The sequence below is a fragment of the Monodon monoceros genome, unplaced genomic scaffold, assembly GCF_005190385.1.
Source record: "Monodon monoceros isolate NGI ecotype Baffin Bay Population unplaced genomic scaffold, NGI_Narwhal_1 Super_Scaffold_18, whole genome shotgun sequence".
Classification (NCBI taxonomy): domain Eukaryota; kingdom Metazoa; phylum Chordata; class Mammalia; order Artiodactyla; family Monodontidae; genus Monodon; species Monodon monoceros.
The window spans coordinates 93,302,172-93,325,550 of NW_021703774.1; the positions used below are offsets into that span (position 1 = coordinate 93,302,172).

At 36.5% G+C, this 23,379-nt stretch overlaps 2 protein-coding genes across 8 annotated transcripts in view; both read right to left on the bottom strand.

The window, feature by feature from the left end:
- MFSD14A (major facilitator superfamily domain containing 14A) overlaps nucleotides 1-16,959 on the bottom strand; it is a 49,619-nt gene extending 32,660 nt beyond the window's left edge. The window contains exon 1 of one of the 2 annotated variants that reach the window (XM_029228145.1): nucleotides 11,870-16,959. In XM_029228145.1, the coding sequence (XP_029083978.1) occupies nucleotides 11,870-11,977 (108 nt within the window). In that variant the 5' untranslated portion in view covers nucleotides 11,978-16,959. Of the gene's footprint in view, nucleotides 1-5,359; nucleotides 5,576-11,869 lie in introns of those variants that run through there. The other variant, XM_029228144.1, reaches the window with a different exon arrangement.
- A 229-nt stretch (nucleotides 16,960-17,188) lies between these two features.
- The window catches only part of SLC35A3 (solute carrier family 35 member A3), a 30,536-nt gene continuing 24,345 nt past the window's right edge, over nucleotides 17,189-23,379 (bottom strand). For 5 of the 6 annotated variants that reach the window (XM_029228146.1, XM_029228147.1, XM_029228149.1 and 2 more), the window contains one exon: nucleotides 17,189-18,287. In XM_029228146.1, coding sequence (XP_029083979.1) covers nucleotides 18,197-18,287 — 91 coding nt within the window. In that variant the 3' untranslated portion in view covers nucleotides 17,189-18,196. The remainder of the gene's footprint in view (nucleotides 18,288-23,379) is intronic. The other variant, XM_029228153.1, reaches the window with a different exon arrangement.

A 23,379-nucleotide genomic window follows, 5' to 3' on the forward strand; every position in this document is an offset into this window, starting at 1 on the left:
GACACGAATTCATACCCTGGTCCGGGAAGATCCCACATGCAGCGGAGCGGCTGGGCTCGTGAGCCATGGCCGCTGAGCCTGCGCATCCGGAGCCTGTGCTCCGCCGCGGGAGAGGCCACAGCGGTGAGAGGCCCGCGTACCGCAAAAACAACAACAACAACAACAAAAAAGAGTATAGTGAGATCAAGTTTTACTCTTAAAAAAATAAAGAAGGTTTACAGCTTGAGATTGTACTGCTTTGAGGTAAATTTTGAAAAGATAAGTAACATGACAATCTATTGCATCCCTCTCCATTCTTGAGGGGAAAATATGCGGCTGACTGTTAATTACATTAAGTGCTTATCCCCATGAACACCGAATTGGTTACACAGTTCAAATGACTACAAACTAAACTCACTAAAAAGGTAAAATAGAATTAAAAATTAAAAAACCCCCATCAACACAAAAATCAAACTGTCACCAAAGTCTAAGACGGAGCCTAAGCTCAAGACCGGTCTTAGGGTAATCTCTAATTACTCAATTTATAAGAGCTAAATGATAAAATATAGACCACCTCTTGTTTTAAAAAGACTCCCTAAGAAGTATTTCCTGTGGTAGGATTCATAACTGTATTGAGAAAGTATACCTATTATTAAGAATAAGCTACTATATCTGGCTCTGAAAGAAACAAACCCATTTCAGGGATCTTGATGCGCCCTGGCTGAAATGGTCACCTGTTGCGTTAATTGACACATCTAATTCAAAAAAATGCCAAAAGACAACTCAAGCTTTTAAATAACTGAAAATTTTAAATTTTAAATCATATATACTTATCAGAATGATACTTGAGAAAAGCTATTCTTTTTACTTAACTTCAACACTTCAACTGTAAGTGAATTTCCACAGATCATATTGGAAAGCAGGTCTTCAAACTATAGTAAGACAAACTGGAAATATAAACTGAGAAAACTGTTTACTAATTTACCGTCAAACACACTAACCTAAAGCAAATGTTGACTCAAGGAGGTAAGGAGGTAAGTCATTCATGGTTCTGCCTGCCACAAGCTTGCCAAGGACATATATACATCCTGATGTTTCTAGGCATGCTCTACTGATTTCAAAGAACAGCTGCTTTTTGAAAGGCACCATGGCCCTCTTCATGGCTTGCACTCTAGGAACCAGAGGCTGCTCTCTGGGGGCTACAAAGAGCTATTCTGCAACTCCTTCAGCCATCCTAGCAGGTGAAGAGTGCAAACGATCAGAGCTTAGGTCCAGACATTTGAAATGATTTTTGACTCCTACTTATTCTGATTAAAATCAGAGATATCAGGAATAAGTATCTGGTGCTCTGCATCTCTGGGCCTATCTGAAATGCCAATTTTACTTTTTTCAGGTACTTCCAATAAAGCAATACACATATGCCTTGCTTTCTATCTAATTTTTAAAGTCATTTTACCAATTCACTTGTGAAAAAAATGGACATTTTTCACTTTGTCAGAGATGCAGACTCACAACTGTATTCACAAAACAATAAAGATCACAATACAAAACAAAGAAAACTTTAAAAAATCATAAGGAAAATTCTATCTTTGATAATACAAATAACTCATGTAAGTAATTCTTTGGCTCTTAGCCTCTACCAAGAATACTTATAAGCTATCTGCTAATACATGGTAATGATTTAACAACAAAACCCGAAGTATTCTAAAATGTCAGAATGCACTTTCAATTCAACTGTCCTAAATGGTCTGCAATGAATAAGAGATGTAGCAAAATGTTACATACATTAAAACATAATTAAACACTGTAATCCTATGTGCTGATGCTTCAAAAAGCAAAATCACCAATAATGTCACAGCTACTTTCATCAGTAAAATGGTATAAGTAGATGATTAAGTAAATATTTATTGAATTTAACCTGTGAAACTATTCTTTAGTTACTTATGTTGTTTTCATATAGAACAACTGTTCTTAAACTTTCAGGAAATATGGATCCTTTTGTGGAATCTCCCTAGAAAAATGTGTAGTCAAAGAAAATTTTGCAAACAACTTCAGAGTGAACAGACCCAAGTTAAGAATTCCTGATACAGAATCACACACCTTCACGTAATTTATCTTAATTGTGTACTACTCAAATGAACAACATAATAGTCAGCCTTACCCTGGCTTCAGCGCCAACTGAAATACAATTTCAAGAAAAAAACATTTAGTTACTTATGATTAACCTGGTTCGCTTAGAAGGGTTCACTTCTTCAAAACTGTTAAAAACTACAATAAGTATGTGCTAAGCTTTTGACAAATTAACAGCTCATTACTAATTTTGTTTATGAATATCACAACTGGCTGATCAAGCTTACAAAGATGCCATTAGCAGAAGGACAAAGCAAAATAATCTTAACATTGCTGAACACTAGGAAGAAAATGGAAGGGGATCAGGTCAGTACCATTGGTCAGGGATGTGAAATACTGTTCAGAGCCTGTCATGTATGACCATATAGCCTCAGACACATGGATGTTCATAACAGTAGTCTGACCAAATTTAAGTAGAGAGGTAGAGAAGTAAATGTCATTTTAAAACTATTTTTATGACTATAATAATTCCACATATTTTCACTTACAGCTAGAGTAGATTAAAATACAAATACTGCAAAATATTACCCTGGCACTTCTAGAAATATAAATATCTCCTGATTATATATGGGAATAAATAAAATTACACTAAAAAATCATCTTAAGGGCTTCCCTGGTGGCGCAGTGGTTGAGAGTCCGCCTGCTGATGCAGGCGACACGGGTTCATGCCCCGGTCCGGGAAGATCCCACATGCCGCGGAGCGGCTGGGCCCGTGAGCGGGCCCGTGAGCCATGGCCGCTGAACCTGTGCATCCGGAGCCTGTGCTCCGCAACGGGAGAGGCTGCAACAATGAGAGGCCCGCGTACCGCAAAAAAAAAAAAAAAAAAAATTATCTTAAGAATGTGCTACTAGACACATTTTTAAAAATCACTTTAAATGTGTTTTTATCACTTTAAATTCACATAGTAGGCCCTGTAGGATTAAAAGATGCATAAACAAAGTCCCTATTCTAAAGAGGTGTCCAGTGCTCTTAGAATGGAAAGTTCAGCATAAGTGTACAAAGATGATAAATGATAATACCCCCATGCCCACATCCCTCAAAAGAAGCTTTCACTTATTTTATGATGGGGTAAAAACTGTATTTTGTGTCCAAAAGCAAGCTATGAATTCACTACAACTTCAGTAAATATCAAGATAAAAAAAAAAAATCCTCTTCCAAATCGCCCAGGATTTAATTGCTATAAAGCGAAATTTAAAAAGTCAGAGGTAACAAAACTGAACTTTACAAGGTAAAAGGTGTGTTTCTTGAAAACAGCTTCATTCTTATCTTTTATTAAAAAAAAACAAAAAACAAAAAAACAAACAACTAGGAGCTTCCCTGGTGGCGCAGTGGTTAAGAATCCGCCTGCCAATACAGGAGACATGGGTTTGAGCCCTGGTCCGGGAAGATCCCACATGCCGCGGAGCAACTAAGCCCGTGCGCCACAGCTACTGAGCCTGCACTCTAGGGCCTGCGAGCCACAACTACTGAGCCCGCGAGCCACAACTACTGAAGCCCGCGTGCCTAGAGCCCCTGCTGTGCAACAAGAGAAGCCACGCAATGAGAAGCCCGCGCACCGCAACGGAAGAGTAGCCCCCACTCGCCACAACTAGAGAAAGCCCGAGCGCTGCAATGAAGACCCAATGCAGCCAAAAAAAATAAATAAATTCATTTTAAAAATTACTAATCTTAAATATCACTTGCTTTTACAAAATACAATTCTTTGATGCTTCTATTTTGTAGATTGTAGATGAACTTAAAATATCAAATCCCTATGACTGACAAAGGCAACCAGTATTCTTTCAAGCTATTTCTCTCCCCACATAGTAGTTCTAACCAACTTGGTCAAAAGAGCCATGACAATTCATAACTGACTTAATCAAAATAATGTTTTAATTAATTAAATAATAAATTAAATACAACAAAAAGATCTGAAGACTTGAATTTCAAAGTTTCTTTTTTCACCAAATGTCAAAGCTATGACATCTATGGATTTGACAGTTAACTAAAAGTATATTCTGAAATTGCTACATATGTCCCAAGCTTTCTAAATTTTAGCATAACTAACTGGGCCGTATTCTGAAATGCCAAAAGAAAGTTGTCTCTGATTTCAAATGAATTTAGCAAATCCTCAATGGCGACCTAATTACATATTTAGCACTATGCTAGTAGCTGAGGGCTCCAACAAAACACAAACAAATATGGAAAAAAGGAACCATTTCTGCACATTTCTCGGAAAAGTGAAGTATGTATTTCACCTTTGCATTCTATTTCGTAACGTGATATCAAAGAATGGAACAAAGACCAGAGAGTGTAGCAACGGAGTATTTTCAGCTAAAAAAAAAGTATAGGCGAGTTATTGTCAATTAAAAGGCCTACGTCCCCTGCCGGTTAACAGCACAACGCATAAAGTTGACTGTGATGACAACTGTTTCTAAAAAGCAAAAATTCTTTTCTTGCCCTCAATCTGTCTTCCTTTCAAAGGTCTTCCAATCCTCAGGCCATGATCAACTCTACCTAGTATTTTTTGTTTTAAAATACACCAGGTGATTTTAAAACAACAGGGTGATGACTCTTCTTTGAAAACTAGCAGATTGAAGTCTAGGCCCCAGGTGTCCTCCGTCACGCTCCAGACTGCGGGAAATGAGGAGCAAAGCCCAACTTCTGACAGTGTTTACCGTACTGGAAGCAGCCAAGAGCAGGAGCACTGACCCAGCACGCCGTGGAAGAAGGGAGCGAGCGCACTACGGGGCCCTAGCGGGGTCGCCGCGCTAGATGCCACCCGGTTAGCAGCATATGGGAGGGCAGGGATTGCTCCCGGCCGCTTCCAGAGCGCGGCCACGGCCTCGCGGGGCCTGGACGGCGCAGGCGAGGCTGCGGAGGCGAAGGGGACGGCAGAACCAGCTACGACCCGGCGACCCGGCGGACCGGCCGGCAGCGGAGCCCGGCGTCGATTCCTCCCCGCGGCTGAGGCGCTCGTGGGCTCAAGGCCGCAGGGCCTCCAGGGGCGGCCAAAGGAAAGGCTGGCAGGTGCGGGAGAGGCGGGCGGCTTCTCCATTCGAGAGGACGGGCCCCGGAGGCCGCAGGCCGGGGCGAGGGAGGAAAGCCCCTGGAGCACAGGCACTGGGGGCCCGGGAGCCCGAGACACCGGCACCGCGGGAGGGGTGAGGGAGGGCGGGGGCAGTCGGGGGCGGCTGCAGGCTTCAGCGTTGGGGGCAGAAAGAGATCCGGGCCCCAAAAGACCCTCCCCGGCGCGGTACCCCAGCTCACCGTGCCTCCGTCCTTAATGATGATTTTCTTGGCCAGCATGATACTGCGGTTCGCGGCCCGTTTCTTCTTCTTCCCCTGGGTCATTTTACCATCCTCGATTCCTGGCGTTGCTGCAGCCACTCCCGGGGCGGCCGGCCCCAGCGGCGAGTGCCGTCCCGCCACTACTGCCGGGCCGAGCCGCTCGGGGCGCCCGCCGCCATCTTGAAGGCCCGGCCTGCCTCCGGCGGCGCGTCACATCGTGCGATCGGTCGACCAGCCCGCCCCGCCCACGTGACGCGCCCCGCCCGCTCAGCCGCTGGGCAGTCTGCGCCCGCGGAGGGAAGCCCCGAGGGAAGCGGGCGGCGCGCGGCCGAGGCAGCCGGTGGAGGGAGCGGCGCGTGGAGAGATCCGTGTGCTCTCCGTTCACCAGCTCGCTCAGCCCTCACCACAGCCCTGGGCGCTGGGGACGGTGATAGATCCCCTAAACAGAGGAAGAATTTAAGTTTCTAAAAGTTACCTACTAGTGGAAGTACAGCTGATAAACGGTTGCACTGGAATTTTAACCAGGTGTCCTCAACTATGAGGGCTGTCTCCAACTGTGTTCTAACCAACACCGGAACCGAAGGAAACGGTTGAAATAGTTTTACAGAAATAGTGGGTGACTGAAGGAGTAAAGATAAACTGAGTTTTCCTAGTCTTTTGTCATTCTGGTGCCGGGGGCGGGGGTAGAGAAAGCCTGGAGCTCAGCTGAAACCCGCCTGTTTCCAGGAGCTCCCAGGCCCCAGGCAGGATCTTTTCTCTAATCCCTGCCAATAAAAATTTACATAGTCTAGGCCACTACCTGTTTTACCGTGTTGTTTAAAAATTAACGTTGTTAATTAACGCTGTTAATTAACAGTTGTCACAAGTGGAGTATGGACTTCAAATTAAAGTATCACGATGTTAAATGTGCGATTACTGTGTTATGTAAGAGAATATCCTTTTCCTTAAGAAATATACACCGGAGTCTTAAGGAGTGAAGGAATGTGATGCATGCTCCCTACTCTAAAATGGTTAGGAAATAGCATGTATGTATGTGAGAGGAGGGGGTTGAGAGTGATAAAGCAAAATGGCAAGGTGATAAAAAAAATAGTGAATTTCTGTGTGGTGGTTTTAAGATATCTTCACAAATTCAGTGATATTCTCTTCTGGAAGAGGAGGAGTCTAATTCCCCTTCTCAGGAGTGTGGGCTGGGCTTAGTGGCTCTGTTATCTAATAGGATATTGTAGAAGTGACGTATCTGACTTCCTAGGCTAGGTCATAAAAGGCTCTGCATCTTCCCGCTAGTTTTCTCTTTTTCATTCACTCAGGACCCAAGTCTAGTGGAAACTAGCCGCCATGTCATGAGGACACTTAGGCAGCCTGTACTGAGGCCTTCCACCAACAGATATGTGAGTGAGTCATCTTGGAAGCCAGTCCTCCAGTCCTGCTCAAGGCTTTGGCTGACAGCAACCCATGCCAACATCCTGACTGCAACTTCAGGAAACCCTGAGCAATGCCTGCCCAGCTAAGCCACTCCTGGTTTCCTGACTCTCAGAAACTGTAAGATAAAAAGTACTCGTTTTAAGCCACTAAGCTTTGGGGTAATTTGGCACACAGCTATATAGATAACTAATACACAGGGTAAAGGGAGTGTATGTTCTTGGTACTATTACTGCAGCTTTTCTGTAAGCTTGAAATTATTTTAAAATGTTAAAAAATAAATTTGATTGAATTTTCTATTTCGATAACTGACTAGACATAGAAAACAAATCAATTTCCATGGAAGGGAGAAGAAAGGCATTTTAGCCTGATAATTCAAGTTACATGTTTCCTCAATAAGTAAACTCAACATTTGTTTAAAAATATTCTCTTACTGAAACTGACTTGAAGTTCTTTAGAGAAAGTAAGATGAGATAGATTTCATAGTTAAATCCCCAGGAGTTTGTTTTGGATGGATAGAGAGGGCTGGTAAGATCATTTATTGTGTGGTTACTCTGACCTTTTTCAAAATCATACTTCATCTAGCTGCACCAGCTTTATCATCCTTAACAACTGATTATTGTTTAGTCATTCAAAAAAATATTTGAGGGCTTCCCTGGTGGTGCAGTGGTTGAGAGTCCGCCTGCCGACGCAGGGGTCATGGGTTCGTGCCCCGGTCCGGGGAGATCCCACATGCCGCGGAGTGGCTAGGCCCGTGAGCCATGGCCGCTGAGCCTGCGCGTCTGGAGCCTGTGCTCCACAACGGGAGAGGCCACAACAGTGAGAGGCCTGCGTACTGAAAAAAAAAAAAAAAAAAAAAAAAATTGAGTACCTGTAAGTGTCTGCCACAGTTTTACTAGACACTGGAGATACATCAATAGATGACATGATATTTATGTACGTAGAGCTTAATTATACTGGGGGACAGAGTTATAAAACAAACACAAAATGAAGATAATTACAAATTGTGGTAAGTGCTGTTGTAAAAAAGGTAATAAGAGAAATTTAGCATATACTGAATGTCCAGAATGTCCCAGGCATTGTGCTAGAAGAGCTGCAATAGTAAACAAGAGATGACTCTTGTAACAGACTTACTGTGCATATACTTGTGGCTTTCTGTGTGATTTGGGGTTGTGAAGATTCACAAACTTTACGTTAAGAGGTTGATGTGTCAGTTAGGGTTCTTTGGTTATAGTCAACAGAAACTATTATTAGCTAACATAAGCAAAATGGAGTGATTTGGAAGGATCCTGAAAGTTCCCAAAATTAATGAGAAGGTGAATAATCAGGCTTGAAAACAGGCAAGAACCAGTATTTGGAAAGTTCATGAGAACACTTCATGAGGCACTTTGGAAGGGAGAGAAATCCCTTGGAGAGAAGGGCAAGTGGCTGAAGCTAAATATTCCGAAAGAAACAAGATTGTATGGCAGAATCCAATCCCCCCAAATGTGCCGTTTATTAAAGAAACTGCACTTTACCATACAAACAGAAGAGGGCCTCCTTAACTATGAAACAGTCACCTACATTCTTTCACCCCTTCCTTCTGTAGAACAATCTGTTCTTGCTGATCCAAGAAAATCCTACATGTTTTACGAGGGACAGAAAAAGCCACCAAAACCCCATAAAAGGCTACTATAAAAGGAAAACAGAAAATGAAAACTTTTAAATTAATAGAAAATACTACCCTCTAGAAAATATGAAGCAGAGGAAAACTATATACATCACTCCAATATGAATTAAATATCATTAAATGAGCAATTGCAGATGTGAAAGAATGTAACAAACTGTTAAAAACTCAATAGGAAGATGAGAGTTGATCAAACTCAGGCAATTTACTGAAATAGTAAAATCATCTAAAAAATGAAAACTAAATTACAGGGTTCCTAAGAGAGAACAGATACACATGAAAATAAGGAACATGGAGGAGAGGAATAAATCAGCTATAAGGAAAAAAAGAGAAAATGACATGGAAAAAATTATCTGGGCCTCCAGGAAAAAAAAAAAACAACAACAAACAAAGTTAATATTTTTTCCAAAGGGGGAAAAAAAATCAAATGGTGCCAGATTTCTTGACAATAACACCAAGCAACACAACAATGGAGCAACATTTTCAAAAAAACTCAAAAGCGTGAGCCAAAGATTTTATAGTTCATCAAGCTGTGCTTAAAGTATCTAGGCTCTAGAAGAAATTTTAAACATGCTAGAACTTGAGGAATATTGTACTTACAAGCCCTCCTTGAGTACTCTACTAGAAGAGCTTCATCCAGCCAAGAGTTGATTGGGGAGCCTTCAGCTAAAGTACTGGTGAAGAGTATTAAATATACTTAAAATATATTTAATTTTATAACAAATGCAGGGACTAGGGTGAAAAAATAGTGTGTAAATGTTATATGTTCTAAAACATTTCGAATAGAAATAAGGCAACTAAAAACTATGAGAAGATGGAAGGAGTAGAATAAGTTCATTGGTTGTCACAAAGGCAATTAGATGGGAGTCAAAGAACATTTAAAACGGCAAATAGTAGAAGCTTAAACAAGCAAAAAGAGGTCTTTTATGGCATTACATAAAATGTTATCAGTAAAAAGGTAACCACTAGAACAGAAAACCCTTTCTAAACATAAAAAATTTTAAAAGCAAGGAACACACTCCACATGGTGAAACGCAATAAATATAGCAATGTACACACTTTATTTTTTTAAAAGAAACACAGGAAAGATAAACTAGCAACTAATGAAAATAATTATCTATAGGAGGTGATTAGGAATGGGCTGGAGGCATAGGCATGGCAGCTTGGCTAATCTGAGTATACTTTTTATATAGTTTTAACTTTGAACCATGTAAATGCTTCACGTATTCAAAAGCAATAAAATTTTTAAATTAAATATGAAATTGAATAAAAACAAACTAGTTATATCACAGTGATAGCATAACCATGTAGAGAAAATAGTAATTTACGTTAACTTTTGAACATGTACTCTCAGTGGGCTATTCTAAGGACAAAGAGAACTGCAAATTTTATTCGTTTTCCATTAGTAATACTGGTATTGTAGTGCTGAAACATAAGCTATATAATAAAACATATAAGCAAATATGCTAATGTTACTCAGAACCAATATTTTCACTGTAAGAGAAAAGAGAGGCAAATATAAAATAAGAAAAAAGCTTGTAATACTAATTTTTAATTGTAAACATTGATTTAAATTCATGAACTCTTAAAAATGTTATTTCCTAGCTCTGCCCACTGATATATGGCCCATAAGTAAATGGAGTTCAAATTCCATTCCCCCTAAAAGGAATAGATAGGGCTCCTTGGATACATAGCTGATATTCCCCAGCTTTGGAATAGGACAAGTACGAGGCAAGTCTGGAACATATTGTTGTACCTGAAGCAAGGAGGACCTCAGAGACTAATGTGGTCATGTCTAACAGAACAGAAGCTAGCTTCTAGTGACCTCCACTGGCTACTGGCTTACAATATGAACATCAAAAGGAAATGTGACTGGGGAATTCCCTGGAGATGCAGTGTTTAGGACTCCACACTCTCACTGCTGAGGGCCTGGGTTCGATCCCTGGTCAGGGAACTAAGATCTCATAAGCCGTGAGGCGCAGGTAAAAAAACAAACAGAAAAGCAAAACAAAACAAAACAACAAAACTGTGACTGTAATTAGCTATAATGTTTACATTGAAGATTAAGGACAGTGATCTGGGGAAAAAAAAGAGGGCTTTGGGAACAAGAAAGGAGGGAAAATAGTCTTTTTAAAATAGAGGAATAGAAACTATATAATAAATGTAGAAGAAAATTAGAGAATTAAAAAATTTTAAATCACTATTTTGCACCTCAGTGTGATAAATGATTCAGTTAAGAATCATCAGTTGATACTAAAACCATTGAATGAAAGGCTGGTAGGAAAAAGAACATTCCCGTGGTGCCAAAATACTACCCTAAAGAATACTAATTACTAAGGGGAGAAAATGACCTTTACAATGGAAAGATCTGTTAGTCACCACCTTGACTGAATGATTATCATCAGTAATGAGACAATCTAGAATTATGTGTCTTCTAATGTGATACAATATAAAACCTAAAAGATAATCTGAAATATTCTTTCCCAAAACATTTAACCTGAAGTTAATCAAACCTACAGACTTCCAGTTTGAAGGAAATGCAAAGAATAAAGGGAACAAATCAAGGATATTGACAGATCATGGATGGATGCCAAGTGACTTACACTCTTCAAAAAGTCACATCATGGGGAAAAAAAGCCATTGGGGTACAGGGAAGGATCTTCTAGACTAAAAGAGACAATCAAATAGAAAGTATGATCCTCATCTGAATCCTGGATCAAAGCCAAAAAACCGGTAAAAGGTCATTTTTTGAGACAACTGGAAATATCTGAATATGAACGTAGGTGATACAATAAAATTAAATTTTCTTAAGTGTGATAATGGGATTGAATTTAATTAGAAACATGTCCATATTTTTAGAAGTGTCCTGATAAAGCTAGTATGGCAAAATGTTAATTGTTGAATTCAGGTGGAGGGCAAATGGGTATACTATTATTTCAACTTTTATATACTTTAAAATTTTTTCAAAATGAGAAGCTAGGGAAAATTTAAATTAAAAAAAAAAAGGTCTTTTAACAATGCTTACTTTGTGAGTACACGGAGATGACCCATGAATTTTTCAAAACTAAGCTGACAATCATAGCATGATTGAAGTCATTAAAACGGCAATAACAGTATAAAAACGAAATATTAAAAGCAAAAACAGGGGAATTCCCTGGCGGTCCAATGCTTAGGACCCCGCGCTTTCACTGCCGAGACCCAGGTTCAATCCCTGGTCAGGGAACTAACATTCCGCAAACTGTGCGGCGTGGCAAAAAGGCCTTTAAGGTGAATGGAGACAAATATAAAGTAATGAAAATTTGGGGCATTATATATATATAACATCCAAAGTAAGCTTCAGATTTTAAAAGTTTAGAATTCATAGCAGTATTTTGAAACCGCCGTAAAATGAAACATAAACTCACCTCTGTCATTTTCTGTAATCCTATTAGCATCCAAGAAATATTACTGTTGCTATCTTTAAAAACCTGTTGAAGCAGCTTGCATATATTAGAAAAAGCACTTAGCATCATAATTTTTAATTGCTGTATTTACTATCCAAGCAAAATAAAATAAAATGGAACATAATAAAACTTCAGCCTAAAGGAGAAAACTTAAACCCTCAATTATTAGAAATTGTTTTTGTATATACAATGTTTTTTAAAAGAATAAACACATAAACTCACATCCACAGATTTTGTTTAAAATATACAAGTGAAGTCTGATTTAACACATTTAACTAAACCTTTTAAATACTTTACATTTAAAGTACATTTTTTTAGAGTGAATTTTCAGAACACTGTAACAGCATTCATTATTCTTTTAAATCCTCAGTAAGTTCAAGTTAAAAAAGGATGAAAGTGTGTATCTCAGGTAAACTATTCCCAAAGGAGTATCATTACTGTTTGTTTTAAAGAAGTTACTTTTAACATATTAGAAACCCTAAATAAATAAATGTAAATAAATGCATAAATGAAAAAACCTGATTAGATCCAATGGAGGGCTGATACTTAACCCCAATAAAGGATGACTGGAAATGTGGAGCTGTCAGTTAACAGTGAAGGCCTATTATGAGCCAAACTAAAGTGATGGCTACTGGTAATTTACAGTTAGCTCAGGGAGCACCCTTCTAGTTGCTAGATGGGATGCTGCCCAATTCATGAATCGTCAAAAAAGCCAATTAGATCTTCTAAATAAATAAAATTCTCAAAATTTTATGTTAATATACAGCATAGATTAAAAGTTTATAAATTTTTTAATGTCTTTTAAGTATTCCAACATTTAATAAAATTGTAATTAAATATCAGAACTGAAAACTAAATAAATACTACATATGCTACTTAGCACTGTATCTGATTATGTTTTTCTGCCCTTGAGTCATGTTCAGAATCATTTCACAAAATTTCTGAAATAAAAAATGACAATATATAAATGTCTCCATAAACAATTGTCATTGCTTGTGTCATCCTCATCAGTTCAGAAGAATGTGTATGAGAGACGAATGGCCACTGTGTAAGGAATTTGGCCTTACCCAAAGAGTTCTGGCCTTTATCGTCAGGAGGTCCCAGTGAGAGGAGTGTCTTTGTTATTCATATTGGGCTCCTCAAATCACATCTTATAATTTATGCTAACATGAGCCCCTAAAGCCTGATGTCAGCTAGTTCTCCAGGGAGGGTCAGGGCTGGAGAGTGAGTTCAACCATGTGTGCAAAGAATCTATCAATCATGCCAAGTAATAAAACTTCAGTAAAAATCTGAACACCAAAGCGTGGGTGAACTTTCCCGATTGGCAGTACTTGCGTGTAGTATCATAAATTGTGGCCAGAGTATATAACATTGTCTAAGACTCCACAGGGAGTGGACAATTGGAAAGGACGACTGGAGTTTGGACCCCTCCTAGACTCTGCCCTATGTGTCTCTTCCTTTGGCTGGTTCTAACTTGTACTCTTTCTCTGGAATAAATGTGATTATAATAGCTTTCAGTGAGTTCCTTCTAGTGAATTATTGAACCTGAAGGTGAATTTGGGAAACCTCTGAATTTATAGTCACCAAGACACTCTACTATAGTACAATTTCAAATCTTTGGGATTTGAAGTTCGGCAATTTATTTCCTCTGATATTTTCTCCTCTGGAATGTGTATGTAATCAATCCTGCTTTGAAAAAATTCTCTTTTTAAGAACAGTAAGAAAGACAATTATGATTACTAACACTGGTCACTATCTGACTGTGTTGAATGGCAGTGGTATCTATAAGATTTAGATTATGAGGCGTATTTGCATAGCACAGGATTCAAGGATTTTGATATACTTTCAATGAAAGTTTTACAATAAAAAAAATATTTAAAGATTTTCAGTTAGTGCTTCTGAGAAGATACCAAAGAAGGGTATACATTTTAATGCTGATATTATTTTAGTAACATTTTAAAACAGCATTTTGTACAAGGTTACTTCAGTAATAAAGGTGGAAATAAAATCCTTTATATTGCTTATCATTTGATCTCTATGCATTGAATTGATAGTCACAATAGCAACAATTATATTCAAATTATGAAGAAAACTGGGAATTTCCTGGCGGTCCAGTGGTTAGGACTCCGTGCTTCCACTGCAGGGGGCACGGGCTTGATCCCCGGTCGGGAAACTAAAATCCTCCAAGCCATGCGGTGCAGCCAAAAAACAAATATGAAAAAAATATATACCGATTACTGTAATTTCTTAACTTTGAGGCTAGCAAAGAGATAATTTATTTAAAGCAAAAAAATTTTAGACTGTTATCATCATACAGGTAGAGAAATTCTAACAAGTTTAAATAAAATCCAGTCTTTCATGCTAAGGCATAGGCTAGTAAAAAGGAAGATCACACACATGATAAAGGTAACTAGAGAGGTAGGGAAAGGCTCAGTGAGTCATTTTTGATATATAGAGAGGAGACTAATTCATGGTTAAGTCAAGCACAGGTGAACAGGGAAACAAGGAAATATAGGAAAAAATTTACATAGTTATGAAAATAATCTATTTCCATAAATCTACTGAATAGATATAACTGGATACCAAAAAATGACAAAGGGAAATTTATCAATTAAAAAGCCATTTAACAAAAGACCAATTTACAGATTCCTTTGAATTATGTCCATAAAAAATTTAAATATACAAATCACAGCCCCAAACCCAAAAGAATCTTCCTAAACAAAGGAAATACACATATAGACAAATTCAGAATCCAAATCATTAAAAAAATAGTTTAAAAATCACAGTAAATTATATCTTATAATAAGAAATAAAAAACCAAAATGACAGTTATATACAATTGTTAAAGTTTCAAAATTTCAATGATGGAGCAATAGTACCATAATTTATTTAAATAAGTTCTGTTCACTAATACTTGTATAATATACCTATTTTAATATTCTGTTAGATAATGGATTTAAATAGCAAATGTTGAAACAATGAAAAAATTGAATTAAATTCTTAAAACATCCTAATTTTGCCTATGTGTCCAAAATTGTGAATTACAGTAATGTCCTCCAGAAAAGTCAGGTATTTGGTAAAGCAAGGCACATAGGACCAGGTTTTGATAAAGGTGCTTTTTCTTTGGTCCTATAATTACTTTAAATATGCTACATATCTGGGAGATCCTTAAGATGACTTTCGATATAGCATAAATAACTTTCATAAACTTTTTCTTATGTAGAGCATACATTCATATGTAATTAAATATTATAACAACGAAAGTGTAAATAAAATGAGTGATGCTAAACCCTGTTTTTAAAAACAAAACAACTCAGGTGACTATACAATGACATTTTAAAAGTCTAATAATTTGATATGTAGGAAAAGTGTATCAATTCTTAAGAATAGTTTGTATTACACTAAGTCTACTGAGCACAAAGGCAATTAATTTCCACTCAGATTCTGTCTCTTTAGATTCTAGTTTAAATATCAAACCACCTTTCCTTCTATGAAATTGTGACATTCAATATAAATTGATGTAAACATTTAAGTTTTGCATCTCTAAACTACATTTTCCACCGTAAAAGTAGTCTACAATGTCTCTAAAAATCACTTATTATAGAATTGATAATATTACTGTGTTGATACATCTACATGTTGCATTTCAAAATTTTCTTCCAAAATACCATATTCTTAAGTTTTATAGAACTATCAGTTGGCACTCTTCTCCCATGAGTTAGCACATTTTTATAATGAACAAAGTAGTAACATGTAAACTCTAAAAAGTATAAGAATTTAAATAATCAAGGAGTCATCATTATAAAAGATTGATACAATAAGGCTTCTGGAGGTCATCAAAATATACAGCACACAGAAGAAAACAGCATTATCTGTATATATGACATGATCTAGGATACAGGTCCACCTTCTCAAATATGATTATTTCTTTATGAATCACAAACTACACAACCAAATCTCTAATAACGTTTTCAAACCTACTAGAAAAGCAAAATATAAATTATGCCTGTCTAATAAAAGTTTGCTTTGCAAATAGACTATTTTGCCCTTTCTCAGAACTCTTGATTACATTTTATAAACTTTGGTGGGAATCTTGAAAATTGTGTTATTTTGGACACCTGAAAATATATTACTATTGTAACTAACATGTCTGATGTCCAATAATTTGCTGTATCATTTTTTGAAGTGTTAAAATTGAGACTAAACCTGAATTAACAATTAATTATGAATGCACATTGAATTAACACGTAAGTACCCAACCAGTACTTCAGTGTGAGCTGAACATAAATCTTTATATTTAGTCTTGAATTCTGTGCATTATAGGATTTAGATTTCCCTTAGCAGTAAATAATAAGATGTAAGCCTGAATGTTGTTACAGTCTAAAAACACCATTCTCAAATTGTGGTAAAGTTATTAAATAAATACTCTAAAAGGTGGTCACTGAAAGTCATAAGTCAGAGTTCCAGAAAGTTTGCTTGGTGCCAACTTGGAATCACCAGCAGATTAATTTAAAATACTTTGTAATTTTAAGCATTTTTTAAAACTCTGTATGGCATATATTAGGCTTTTGTCCTGTAGAGGCTAGGTTTGCCTCAGCAAAGTAACACAGCCAGTCCTAATTAGCCAAGAATAGCCAACAGTTTGTAACATAGTATTTTTCAGCCAAATTTTGTTTAACAAAATCCATTAGAATTATATAAAAATATTTATTTTTTACAGATTTATACTATTAGAACAGGAGACTTTTAAAAATATATAATGTATGAAAGAAAAAAATAAATTCCTATACATAATAGGTAATTCTGTCTCTAGTCAATAATTAAATTAAACCCATATTCCAATTTTAGAAAGTATTTGTGCCCACCTGTTCATTTGATCATTTCTGCTATATTTTCTCTCCCTGAACCAATTTATTAAATAACTCATGTAATTTGCAATCTCAACTCCAGTGCTAATCAAATGGAAAGGAAACCACTATTGTAAAGCAAAGCTGTGGCTCCTTCCTGGCAGCTTTTGTAGGGTCTCAGAAAGGGAATTCAGAATTCAGCTGCCTCTCCCAGACATGCATCAGAGAATTCCTGGGAATGGTGGGTTTATGAGAGGCCTAGAAATTTCTTCTGAGCAGCCTTGAATTTATACTTACAGTGCCATTTAAAATAATGTAATATGGCAATCTGGAATGTCTCCAAGAAAAGTCATTTTGGTCTCAATTTATTGACATCTGTACTACTATTTTTTTGGTTTTGTCAACAGTTGTAGATTAAAGAAGTTTTTACAGATCAATGAGTAAAATATTCATCTAAAAATGCTCTAGTTATTATACAGTATATGCTTTGATAGTTCAAAATTCTCCAAATGGAGACATTAGACAATAATTATTATTTTAAATTATTATGAGTATTTAAATTACATTTTAAAACTTTAATGGAAATTAACACACACAGAAATTTATTTTAAAGTAATATTAAGGATTTATCTGATTTACAGAAAAGAAATACAATTAAGAGATTAAGGACAAAACTCCATTAGTGTAAAAGTAACTGGCTACTATCTAGCACAGGAACAACTGGATTGCTTGCTTCCAGCAGTTCTGAAGCACTAAAAGATCTTAAAATGTAGATGGAGAAATAGATGTGTATATTTCTTTACATTAAATTTAAATATGAATTTTATTGTCTGACAAATCAGACCCAGAATGTTACTTTATCAATTTTTATGCAGTTGAACATTTGCAACATATAGCAATCTTTTGTTTAGTAATCTTCTGTATAAATATAAAAATCTGAGATACATGAAAATGTTTTTCAAATCATCCTATTTCTTCACAGCTTTATAGGTAATTATAATTTTCAAACTTTGAATATCCATGTTATTTGATATATCTGTACAGAAAGAGTAAGATAAAAAACATTTAATAAGATTAAATATATCTAATTTGCAAAATTGATGTCTGACATTTGTTGTGTGCTCTTGCAAAGAATGCATAGGATATTTCTGCAGCAATCAAAAACATAAAATCTTTTTAAACTCAGATTTCAAGTTTCCTCCAATAATTATTCTAATCCCTGGAAATACTTTCAAGTTTTGATTTCTTGATGCAATAGGCATTTTGTTACATATACATATATTTTATCCTTAAACGTTCATATTTTCAAACCATTTGAACATTATGATCAGATTCAGCATGATGATTTTTTTCTTAGAATCTGTAGAAGTCCTCTGTGCAGGATTAATGTTGAGATTCCTAGTGCACCATTGTGAAAAACCAGATAAAGACAGTATTACCACTATGCTTTAGTGGGATTTCCTGCAGGTTTAGGATCATAACCATATAGGAAAGTAGCTGTTATTACAAGGATGGCTCCAAGGAAAAAGACACTAAATAGATGAAGAAGAAATGAAAAAGAGAAAATCAGATTAAAAACAAAACAAGTTATATTTCTTTACTATAAAAACAAATATAATTTGGGACAAAATGTTCCAGTAACATGGCTAACAAATACTGAGTACTTACTACATTCCAGATATTTAGCTAAGTGTTTTACATGCATTATCTCATTTAGTTCTCACAACAACCTTATAAGGAAGGACTAGCACTGTCCTCATTTGTTTATATATGAGGAAACGGGTTTAGAGAATTTAAATAATTTGCTTAAAGTCCCACGGCTTGAAGTGGGAGATAGAATTCAAACTCAGGTATGTTTAACTCTAGAGCCAAGCCTGCACTTTCATCCACTGTGCTATACTGTAGTCTCCCAAAGCAAAGATGTATAAAAGGTTGTATTTCATCTTTTTTCAAAACCATTTTTTAAAATCGAAGTATAGTTAATTTACAATATTGTGTTAGTTTCAGGTATACAGCAAAGTTATTCAGTTATACATATATGTATATATAGTATTTCATTGTAATGTGCCTTTTGCCTATAATACATTGAATAATAAGAGATCTCGATTTTTTTTAAAATTTGAATATATAAAGGGAAAATTGCATTCTTTTCAAACCACAGTAAAGTTCAGTTTAAAATACAAGGTAGTAATAAGCAAAACTCAGGATTTTTATAGGATGCTTTACAAAAGGAAATAAGACTGAATGCAGGAAGACTTGGTTTCTTCTTTAGTTTATCTATCCATATATATAATATACCTTACTATAAACAGGAAATGAATTTAAACTGGTACTGGAACTCAAACTGAATGTAAACTGGAATATCAGTCTTAACTTTTAACATGTATATTCTTCAAAGTGCTGTTACAGGGACATGAATTAGTCGTGCTTTTAAAGTTTTTATTAACAGTTTGAAATCACTCCCCTGCCTCAAAAAAAAAAAAATGTTCTATAAGGGAAAAAGATCACTAATCCTTATTATGAGTTAAAGGGCCCTTCATAATATGGTCCTTCCAACCTTATCTCCCACACTCCACCCCACCCCATCTATAATTCAGCCACTCCATTTAGTGAACACAACATGCCTTTCAGGGCAGTATCCTTGTAGATGCTATACCTCTGCCTGCAGTGTCCCTCCCAAGAAAACTGCTTATTCATAACAACTCAGGTCTTAAGTCTCCAAGACTAACTCCCTTAAGCAGAGTTACTCTATGGTAACACTTTATCACACTGTAGTAAATAATGTCTTATTTACATTCTGCTCCCCTGCTCAACCATGTGTTCCTCATTCATCATTATATTCCTAGTCCCTAGCATATATAGGGAGCTTAATCATTATCTGTTATAATAAATCTAGTGTTGACTTGATGCAGATGTGTAGCTTTTCAAACGCCTTGAATACATATATACATATAAGATTAAGAGAACATAAAACTTCCTATAATGTAAATATCTTGAAGAAAATTACTACCACAGGAATATTTGGTAACAATTTAGGCTGCATAAGCTTCTGACTGAGCACTTTCTTTGTCAATCATTATGAGTTTCTCTTAACTTTCCAGAAATCTGGAATTGCATAGAATCACATGCTCAGTTGGAAAGTTGTCTGATCCAACTTTCTACCCACCGTAGGAACCCATTGTATGATATTTCTAACAGGATCTACTAGACCAGGGGTCCCCAATCCTGGCCTGTTAGGAACCGGGCCACACAGCAGGAGGTGAGCGGCAGGCAAGTGAGCGAAGCTTCATCTGTATTTACAGCCGCTTCCCATCACTTGCATTACTGCCTGAGCTCTGCCTCTTGTCAGCATCATGGTGAGTTGTATAATTATTTCATTATATATTACAATGTAATAATAATAGAAATAAAGTGCACAATAACTGTAATGTGTTTGAATCATCCCAAAACCATCCCTCCCCGTAAGGCTGTGGAAAAACTGTCTTCCACAAAACTGGTCCCTGGTGCCAAAAAAGGTTGGGGACCGCTGTACTAGACTATCTACTGTCAGGAAACCCCTGCTTCCCAAGCCAGCTATTTTTTAGGTGGTTCTGAGAGAAACAATTTTGTTAAGGAAAAAGCTATCAGAATTTAATATTTCAAGGATTTGAGCCCCCTCTTTCTAATGGAATTGTGTATATACTTCCATTGCTGCATTGATCCTAGTTATAATTTATTCTCATGCCCGTCTCTCCAGTCACTGTGATCTCCTTGAAGATAGAAAATCATATCTTATTCAGGCATTCCTGTTTTTCCAGGATCTAGTACACTGGCAGGCAGACATATAATGGACACAATAAACTTTTGATAAAAGAATAAGCAAGCCTAAATACAAGGATGGTAATACCAATAAGCCAAATAATGAGCACAAAAAAAAATAGGAAAGGGAATACTGGTAATATATCAGTAGAGATGTCTAGCAGTCAGTTGAAAATAGGGATCTAGAGTTATCTTCATAGAGAGGACAGGTAAGACATGGCAGTGGATGAGATAGATAAGAGAGTGAGTGAAGACTGACAGTTACCAAAGGAACAATCAGAAAGGCAGGTACAGGGGTCAGGGGTACTACTTCTGAGAAACCAAAAAACTTTCAGGAGGTGAAATGGGTATAACAAAGGAAAATATATTATTATATTCACAATATAGATCATTGCATTTATTGGATAATAGAAGTTCTCCACAAAAGAAAGAATACATAAAGACGGAGGGCTTAGCTATCTATTTTAGGAAAAATAACCTGTCTTCTCCATCTGACTTGGTGTCCTATGCATATTCTCAAAACATTCATTCATTCAATAATAACAGTATCATTGTCTTTTCTCTTTTTAGCTTCATCCCAACATACCTTACATGCTCCCTCAGAAACATGGATTTACAAACACAGGTATGTAGCTTACTGAAAAACTCCTACTCTTTTGTCCCTCTGCTGGTTTACGTGATCATTTACTTGTTTTATTCCCTGCATGATTTGAAGATTTAAAGTTAACACTTTGGCCTTATTTGATGTTTTATTTTTTTTGAAAAAGGTATGCCTTTTTAAGTTACCCTAAAAATATACAAGTTCCAAACATTCTCAAATAATATTAAAGCATGTAATTTCCCCATTTAATACGTAGGGAATAAAGCATCACTAAGACATAGGTGCTAATTATTACGGTTGTCTCAATGTAAGTAATTCATTCCCGTATCAAGTTAAAAACATAAATACTTTTAAATTCATGCCTCAGAAAAATTACAGATTTCAACACGCATGTCCCAGACCTATTGTCCAAGTTGCTAGAGAAGAACCAAACCATAAATGTTCAATATAGAAATAGAATGAGCATATTACATTTTTCTACTACCAAATTCCACCCACAATCCTATCTCACTCTCACTAACACAAATTAATTTTACTAACTGTATTAAAATTTTAAGGTCTTGAACATTCATTCAACAAACATACTGAGTATCTATTATGTGCCAAACTCCAGCCTTGCTTACTTATTATCAGATGGTGGTAAGTCTTCTGAAGACAGGAGGAAAGAATGTTGGAAGAGGGGGGTGCTTTTTCTTAGATCTCTTGATAAAGGGATATTTGAGCCAAGATCTAAGGACATGAGGGAGTATGCCATGTGAATATGTAGGGGATGCGTTTTCCAAGAAAAATAGGGCAAGTCAAAGCCCATAGCAAAGAAGTTACAATAGCAAAAAAAAAAAAAAAAAAAAAAAATTTAAGAATTTAAAAAAGGTAAACAAGAGGAAAGTAATATCAGGTAAGGATAGAAAGGTAGCTAAAAGCCAAAGTAAATAGGCTGTCGATGGTGACAACTTTTGAGTGACATAGGAAGCAATTAGAGGGTTTCTGAGTATGATCTGATTTACACTGAAAAGAACCATTCTGGTTACTGAATGGAGAAAATTCAGGGACACAGGTGAAGAGAAGAAGCAAGGAGACAAGTCAGGAGACTATTTCCTTAGGGTGACTTGGATCGTGGTGGTAGCAGCAGAAGTTGTGAGAAATGGTCAGCTTCTGGAGATATTAAAAAGGAAGAATCGACAGGATTTGCTTCTGGATTAGAATGACATGTGAGAGAATAGTAAAGAGAAGCTGACGACCTTACTGCACTAAGAAAATTAAAAATTTCCATACATTTTAACTTCCTCTTATAAAGCTATCTATATCCATAGCTATAGAGTCTGCCTTCTCTGAGGTTACTGTGGATATACTGTGTTCCTATCTAAGTCAGAAAGGATTTTGGCCTAAGCAACTGAAAGAATGAAGGTGCTGCCACTTACTAAATTGGGAACCCTGACAGAGATGGGGAATGAGTTAGACATTGAAGAAAATGTCAAATAGACAATTAGATATAAAAGCCTGGAATTCAAATTTAAATTTGAGAGTTATTAGCCTATAGATGGTATTTAAAGCCGTGAGAATAGAGATCACCAAGGGAGTGAGTGCAGATATAAGAAGTCCAAGGACAGATGAAGAGAGTACTCCCGAAGTTTAGAGAATGAGAAGATAAGGAGGGGAGTGAAGTTAGAGGAAACCATGAATGGTATCCTGGAATCCATTAAAATATAATCTCATTACTCTGGGATTACAAATTAGTAATTGTAAAAAAAAATAGAACTTTATTAGACTTTACTCTTCCTCACTCTGTCTTCTCTCTTGGCATCCATGACACTACACGATCCTGGGTCTCCTGCCTCACCCATCATTCCTTTTGCAATTCTTTTTCAGACTATTCTTCTCCCTGCCACCACCTAACTGAATTTTCTCATGAGCCACCTTCTCTATATAAACAAACTATCCTCTTCAAGAATGCCACCTACTCTCTTGGCTTTAGCTATATAAATTCTTCATTTAAAGATGTAATTATATGACTTATTTTATGACTTTTATGACTTACTAACTTTTAAAAATATGACTTGTAACTTTGGGGAAAAAAACCTATTCAGATCTATTGAGAAAATTCTGGCGAGCCAAATTGTATAAATTGCTTTCCAGTGTTAGATTTTCTTTCATGCATTTAGTTTGAAACCTTTTTAAAAAGATAGTTAAATGGGGGGTTTCCCTGGTGGCTCAGTGGTTGAGAGTCC